Source organism: Carettochelys insculpta, chromosome 4 (assembly GCF_033958435.1).
Source record: "Carettochelys insculpta isolate YL-2023 chromosome 4, ASM3395843v1, whole genome shotgun sequence".
In the NCBI taxonomy this organism is placed as follows: domain Eukaryota; kingdom Metazoa; phylum Chordata; order Testudines; family Carettochelyidae; genus Carettochelys; species Carettochelys insculpta.
Window position 1 is genome coordinate 17,094,051 of NC_134140.1, and position 6,921 is coordinate 17,100,971.

The 6,921-nt window shown below is 40.0% G+C and overlaps 1 protein-coding gene across 5 annotated transcripts in view; it reads left to right on the forward strand.

The window, feature by feature from the left end:
* The window catches only part of TACC3 (transforming acidic coiled-coil containing protein 3), a 42,977-nt gene extending 36,798 nt beyond the window's left edge, over positions 1 to 6,179 (forward strand). For 4 of the 5 annotated variants that reach the window (XM_074992319.1, XM_074992317.1, XM_074992316.1 and 1 more), the window contains exons 13-16: positions 1,686 to 1,846; positions 2,908 to 3,014; positions 3,237 to 3,357; positions 5,324 to 6,176. In XM_074992319.1, the coding sequence (XP_074848420.1) occupies positions 1,686 to 1,846; positions 2,908 to 3,014; positions 3,237 to 3,357; positions 5,324 to 5,389 (455 nt within the window). In that variant the 3' untranslated portion in view covers positions 5,390 to 6,176. Of the gene's footprint in view, positions 1 to 1,685; positions 1,847 to 2,907; positions 3,015 to 3,236; positions 3,358 to 5,323 lie in introns of all 5 variants that reach the window. The other variant, XM_074992321.1, reaches the window with a different exon arrangement.
* The last annotated feature ends 742 nt before the right edge of the window (positions 6,180 to 6,921 follow it).

Consider the following 6,921-nt stretch of genomic DNA (forward strand, 5'->3'; position numbering starts at 1 on the left):
AATTCTATTTATGCATGAGTGTGTGGGAACGCAACCCTCCCATAACTTGAGGGATTACTGTAACTTTGTATCCTCTACAAATCTTGCCATCTCACTGTTCTCTCCATTTTTTTTTTTCCAAATATTTTCTGAATATATTAAACAGCACTGATCCCAGAACAGATCGTTGGGAAACACTGCTATATTTACTTCTCTCCATTCTGAAAACTGACCATTCATTCCTATCTGTTTTGTTTCCTGTCTCTTAACCAGTTACTGACCCATGAGAGTACCTGACCTCTTACCCCATGACTGCTTGCTTTACCTAAGAGCCTTTAGTCCAAGTACAATATCTCAAATGGACCACCCTTGTCAATAAGCTTGATGACCTTCCTTTCCACTCCAGATAGGGGTTGGTGAGGCAAGATTGTCCTTTCCTGAAAGGCAATCTTGCCTCTTCCCCCACAAAGCACGCTCATCCATGTCCAATATTTCTTTTTTTGAGGTTTTCAATCAATTTGTTTGGTACTAAAGGGAGACTTACCAGTCTATAATTGTGAGGATCCCAACTGGAGTCTTTTCTTTTAAAGTCTGTGTCCATGTTATCTATCCTCCAGTCATCTAGGGTGGAATGACAGATCACACAGTAGTTTTGCAACTTCATGATAGTCATTTCAAAACTGACATTGATCACACAGTATTGTGGTGTGGGGTTTTTTGTTTTTAAATCTGTTTCCAAACTGCTTCTGTTGGCTCTTCCATCTGAGACAGTTCTTCAGATTTATCCCTTAAAAGGAATGGCTCATGTGGAAATCACAATCACATCCTGTATAGTGAAGACTGCTGCAAAGAAGTTACTTCTCTTCTCCACAATGGCCTTATTGTCCCTGAAAGCTGCTTTAGCGCCTCAGTCATGCAGTGATATTACTGATGGGTAGTCTTCCTGCATATGTATGTACTTTATGTTGTGCTTTTCTATCAGATATTGAGGGGTGTACGGCTGTGTGTGTTCTCCCTGTGTGCTAGCCCAGCTCTCCGTGATGACAGCTGGTACAGCAGCCTTGAGCAAACTGTCAAATAAGACCACAAGACTTAGTTTAGAAGCAAAGGCACCCAGCCAAGTTTGTCTGATGAAACACAATTTCACAGACTCTACTGGACCACTAATGCTTGTATGGTTGTAATAATGGACACAGCTCAGTTGGGGGGTGAGCGGGGGAAGGGAGAGAACTTCCCATTGCCCCTACACTGGACAAGGACCATCCATCCTAGATGCATCTATACAAGTGTTATATCACTCCTGATTTATCTAGGTGCCAGGCTCTGACTTATTAGGGTGCTATTCTTATTTAGCAATGGTGGCTTTTCTTTCCTATTACTATTTGAGATATACATTTAGTCATCTTAAGAGCAGGCATGCTAAATCTATGCATAACTTGGATTAAATTCTTAATTAAGGAAGACTCATGTTTACAAGGCTGATAATTCTACAATGGTTGTCCTTTGGTCTTTTAAAAGAGTTCTGCAGGAAAGGTAATATGGCCTTAGTGTACTGATAAGAATTAAAGGTTTTAGGAAGATTCCCCTGTGTTACAGTAAAGGCAGTTACAGTTACTGTGTTACAGTAAAGGCCTTTAGTAACTGGAGGGGGAGTGCTTTACCAACAAGAACAAAACACTCAGCCCTCTTGTATTTTTCATTTGTAGAAGATGCCCAAAACCAGAAGGAGCTTTCTAAAAAGGAAAACCAGAAGATACTGGAGGAGAAGCAGCAAGTTCTGTCAGATCTGAACTCCATGGAGAAATCTTTCTCTGAACTCTTCAAACGATTTGAAAAACAGAAAGAGGCTTTAGAAGGCTATCGAAAAGTAAGATGATGGAATGACACTGGTATTGTCCTTCCAAATCACAAACCAGACTAAAGGCTGTGGTAAGACAGGGAGAATAGGCAGTATTCTAAAACACCTCCCTTTATAATGGATGTTGACTGCCAAAATTAGATTTCCCCTTCAAATGTGGCTGGCTAACATCTCAAAGATATTTAACTTTTGTCTACCTAAGTAGTAAAGCATGTTTTAAAATGCAGTGAGTGTGGCTTTCAAAAATCCACTGGAAGTGCTCTGCATCTTCCTGGCAGTCTTGAGTTGTATCAATGTGACTAGCTCAATGATATGTCCTGTGTGTGTGTGGGGTTTTTTTTTTTTTTGTTTTTTTTTTTAATCCTTAACAATTGAATGAGTGACAGTAGGGAGGAGATTAGATGTGTATCCAAAGTCTGCCTGTTTTTGGACTATACCTAGGCTCCAAGGCCACAGGAGAATATAGCTCAGGAAGGATGGGGTAACCCACAGTGGAGAAAAGATGTAAGAGAAGGACTGGGGAAAACCGAAGGAAATTTGGCAACACTATTGTAACTGGAGAACTGCCTGTAAAATGAAAAGAGGGAAAGGCAAACCTACTTTTTATTAAATATTTAATACCGGGTTCACCTTCAGCATAGGTCCAAGTCATGAATCTTCCCATAACCGTCCACCTTTCCTGGAAGAGGGTGGATTTAGCCTTTGTTTGAGCCAACCAAAGGAACATGTGTATTGAGTGACTAGAAGTGATACAGAATGACAATGTGGAAAACCTGGTGGCTGTAGGTAAGGGAAGAAACACAATGAGATGAAGTTGAAGATGGAAACTAGAATGACTTTCTCCTTGTCAGCATTTGAAGATGTGAGCCTAAAACAGATGTAGGAGAGAACAAATGTCTGCATGCTTAACATCCATTATTTTCTCACCTCTGCCATTAACCTATTTATGTTCTTAAATAGACCTTGTTTAAAACTGCAGTAGTAGAGTCTTACCTGCCTCATGGGGTAATGAGGCTAAATGTAAACAACTGCACAGACACTAACTGAACTCTCTCCTTACTTTGGAACAGAACGAAGAGGCTCTGAAGAAATGTGTTGAGGATTATCTTGCAAGGATTAAGAAGGAGGAGCAGAGATATCAAGCGCTGAAGGCGCATGCTGAAGAAAAGCTGCGTCAGTGAGTACTTAGTCATTCCCCATCCCTGATAATCCCCTTATGTAGAGTGAAATTCTGGCTCTGCTGAACTCGATAGCAAAGCTGCTCTCGATTTCAGCTGGGCCTGGATTTCACTTCAGTGTCTTATTTTTGAGAGATTTGAAATTATTGTAACCACTTCTAAAGTGGAAGACCCTAGTTTGACTTTCGTCAGATTTAAACATTAGCTCATTTTCATTACAGAGCAAATGAAGAGATTGCCCAGGTACGGGGCAAAGCTAAGGCAGAGTCTGTAGCACTACAGGCTGCTCTGCGTAAAGAACAAATGAGAGTACAGTCTCTGGAAAGAAGCCTTGAACAAAAGGTCAGTATCAAAAGTGTGGCTTCAACCCTCAATAAGCTGAGCTCTAAACTAGCATGAGAACTGGTGGTATTGAATACCACTGTGAAATAGAAGTCCTTGTGGCTTTTTTTTTTTTTTTTTTTAAAGCTCTCAAATTTTGGTATGGCAGAATCATTTGATATTGAGAGAGAGAATCCATCTATCCTTGCAGAGGGATATATTCAAATAATGGGCTTATTTGCTTAGATGAGCCTCAGAAGCCACTAACAGTATATTGACTTCCAAAACAGGATACTAGTTGAACTGTTGAAAAGACACAACTAATCTAAAATGTAGATTCAGGTTAAAAGTGAATGGAATACCTTGTCCTAGGAATAAGGCTTAAATAGGATTGCAATACAACAGTTGTAGACTTGACTGTTCATGCTCCTATATGTAAATTTGTAGGCTACTAACCTCTGCTAAACAGTATTGTTGGCCGAATTCTTATTAATGGCCTGAATAGTCGGGTATAAAAATCTAGAATTCTGCAAGTGCTTGGTTTTGTATTCTCATGTACATTGTAATTGTCTAGTCCAGTGGCACAGCTGGGTTTACCAAAGACTGGGGGCTTTTTGAAGGTTCTTTAAATATTCATTTACACAAAGGGTCCACCCCCCAATTCTTGGTATGTCAGTAAAACAAATGCTTGTGACTAGCATCCTGCTCCTATATTTAACTGGTATTACAGGTTGAACCTCCTTGGTTTGGAACCCTCAGCAGCTTAACCAGTCCTGAACCAGTGAATTAGCTACAGCTGCCCTGCCTTTTTACCTGAGCACTCTCCCTCCTGCCCCCCACTCTTTCCCATCCCTCCCCCAGCTCTAATGTCATGAACGATCTATTTGAGGTACTCGGGAAGGGGAGAAGTTGCTGAGCCTAGGGCCCCCAAGATTCCCCATGAGCTCTCCTGCCCTGGAACACTCACGGATGTCTCTCCATGGATGTTGCTGGATGAAGGATGTCGGACTACAGACTGTATAATGCTATTGAAAGGAACAGTTGCAACTAATTTTGTGATGCTACAGAGGTTGATGTCTCTTTCCCAGCTGCCATGGATGGAAGTCCCACATCTAACCTACTTCCTCCAAATTAACTTTTTAAAATTCAGCATAACAGGCTCACAGTTTCCACCTGTTACCATAAGACTCATCTACCACCACAGAAGAATTTTAAATATACCTTCCTTTAGGAGAATGAAAGCATTGAAAATCAGCATCATTCATGCTGTAAACATAGTTTATATGATGAATTGCATCAGTTAATTAGGAAGTGGAAAACCAGGTACAAGTAATAGGTATGTTTAAGGTAGTACAGGTTGAACATCTCATCCTGTAACATCCATAATCTTGCATGATTTTTAGAGTGTGGGCAAGTTTCTCATGGTCCGATACCAATTGTTTCCAACCATCAGTCCTGGATCTGTTCTGTGGTTTTTTTATTTATTTTATTTATTTTTTATTTAGCTGTAACTTGCCCCTAAATGTCTTCTAAGTTACCAGTAAGCAGTGGAAATGTTGGTAGTGCTGCTAGACAATATTGACCTCCCATGGTCCAGCAAATTCTCTCTTGGTACTTGTGAGACCCAGAGGGTGCTGGACTAGAGAGGTTCAATCTCTACCTTCTATTTAGTTACAAGAGACAAGACTGTGCATCTGAACAATAAGTGTCCTTAAGAGAAATTATAATCTAAAATTTAGTCACTCACTCCCTGGAAAGTTAAGGAAGCAATGTAATGTAGACGTCCCTTCAAAATCTAATCAAGATATGCCTCCTTAGGATGCCTTGTTCCAAGACATTGACGGCATTCATGAGAATTTGCAATGGAATTCCTATTCCACACAGCACCACAGATGCCATGATTCCTGTGACTGCCATTTCATGATATGAATGTGTTGCAGTTTGCAGTTTAAGTTCTTGACTCACTCATTCTTTGTCTTCTTAACAGGCAAAAGAAAACGATGAACTAACAAAAATCTGTGATGACTTGATTTTAAAGATGGAAAAAATCTAACAGTTGGACTGGCTTTTTTTGTACATATATTCACTCAGATTCATTCTGTCCTTTTTTTGTGGTTTTTTTTTTTTTTTTTTCTTCAGTGACTGTTTAATTATGTGTGTGGAAAGTAATAAATGTCATTTGCACTTGTTCTTTCACATAATGTTGGCTGTATATTGGCTCTGACCTGAGACATGTCTCTGCCTAATTTAGAAAAATGCTCATTTTATTGAATTGACTTTTCACTAGATATATGGGGAATCTAGCGTTGTTCATCTCAAATTTTGTAAATAAAATAACTGGACAATTCATGACTCTTAATCCCTTAGCTTTGGCAATCTGCTCAGGGACTTTGAACTAAATCTGTGTGTCCCAGTGGCTGCACCAGCCCTCTGTTTGCCTTGCAAGTTAACAAGATGTACACCCCAAAAATCCTTGAATTGAATTACTACCCTATAATATTTGGCCCCTGACACTGATTACTCATTAAAATCCCAGCTACTTTGCCCCCAAAAGACTAGCATAGCCCAGTTTTAACCTTAAATTTCCACTTCTGTCTTATAGTAGCACTTCTAATAAAACCAAGGGCTTATTTAAAAAAAAAAATTCCCTAGAAATCAGTGCCAGAAAAATGACACAAACCACTCTTCAAATCCCAAACTAGGGCCTGAACTTACTAATAGGAAAAGTAACTACACAGGCTTCTGTCCCTTCTCTGTATACAACTCTTCCCCTCCTGCCCAAAAAAAATTCTGTAGAGTTGACTAGTTTAACAGGACCCAGGATCCAACATTTCATGGACAAACAGCCCAGATCAACAAGATGCCTCCTTATTGGGTTTAGAGTACTTTTCTACATGCCATGTTACAATGTCTCTTTGCCTCTAGTCATAAGGTTATCCCCAGTCTGTTTGAATGTTTTCAAGGGAGTTTATTTGTTTCTTTGGTGGCTTCCCCGTTGATGGAACAATGGTACAGACAGCTGAATGCTGCAGTACATCACTGGCTAAATTGTGCCAGCTCCCTGTGGTATAAATAGGCCATTATTGGGACTTGACTTACTCCTTTTAACCTTAAGGACATTAAATGTAACTTTTTTTTTTTCCCTTAAATGATCACTTCCTGTCATGTCAGGATAATTAAACATGAAGTTGTAAGTTTCCCAGTGGAGACCTTCTATTTTATAGACACTGTAAGCAAGGTATTGGACATGAGTTTGTCAGGTCTGAGAGGAAAGTTGTTTGCAAAGAACAAGGTGGACTTGGTCAAGTAACCTGTGTCACAGCCTAAAGGGCATTTGAATTCTCTAAAATCATAGCTCCTGTTCTGAAATGTGGCTCAAGGCCCTGTGAGGTTTCTTATTATATTCAGTGCTGGAGGGAGGAATTTGCCACTCCATATGCAACTTTGTGTACAACCTAGGGCTTCAGACTGCTGGGACAAGCACTAAACAGTCCATGGTAAGACACGTTACCTCTTTACCTTCCTGCAGCCCTGTACTTATCTCCCCTGTTCGTAGTGCTTTACTACCCAGTTGTTTTTTTGTAC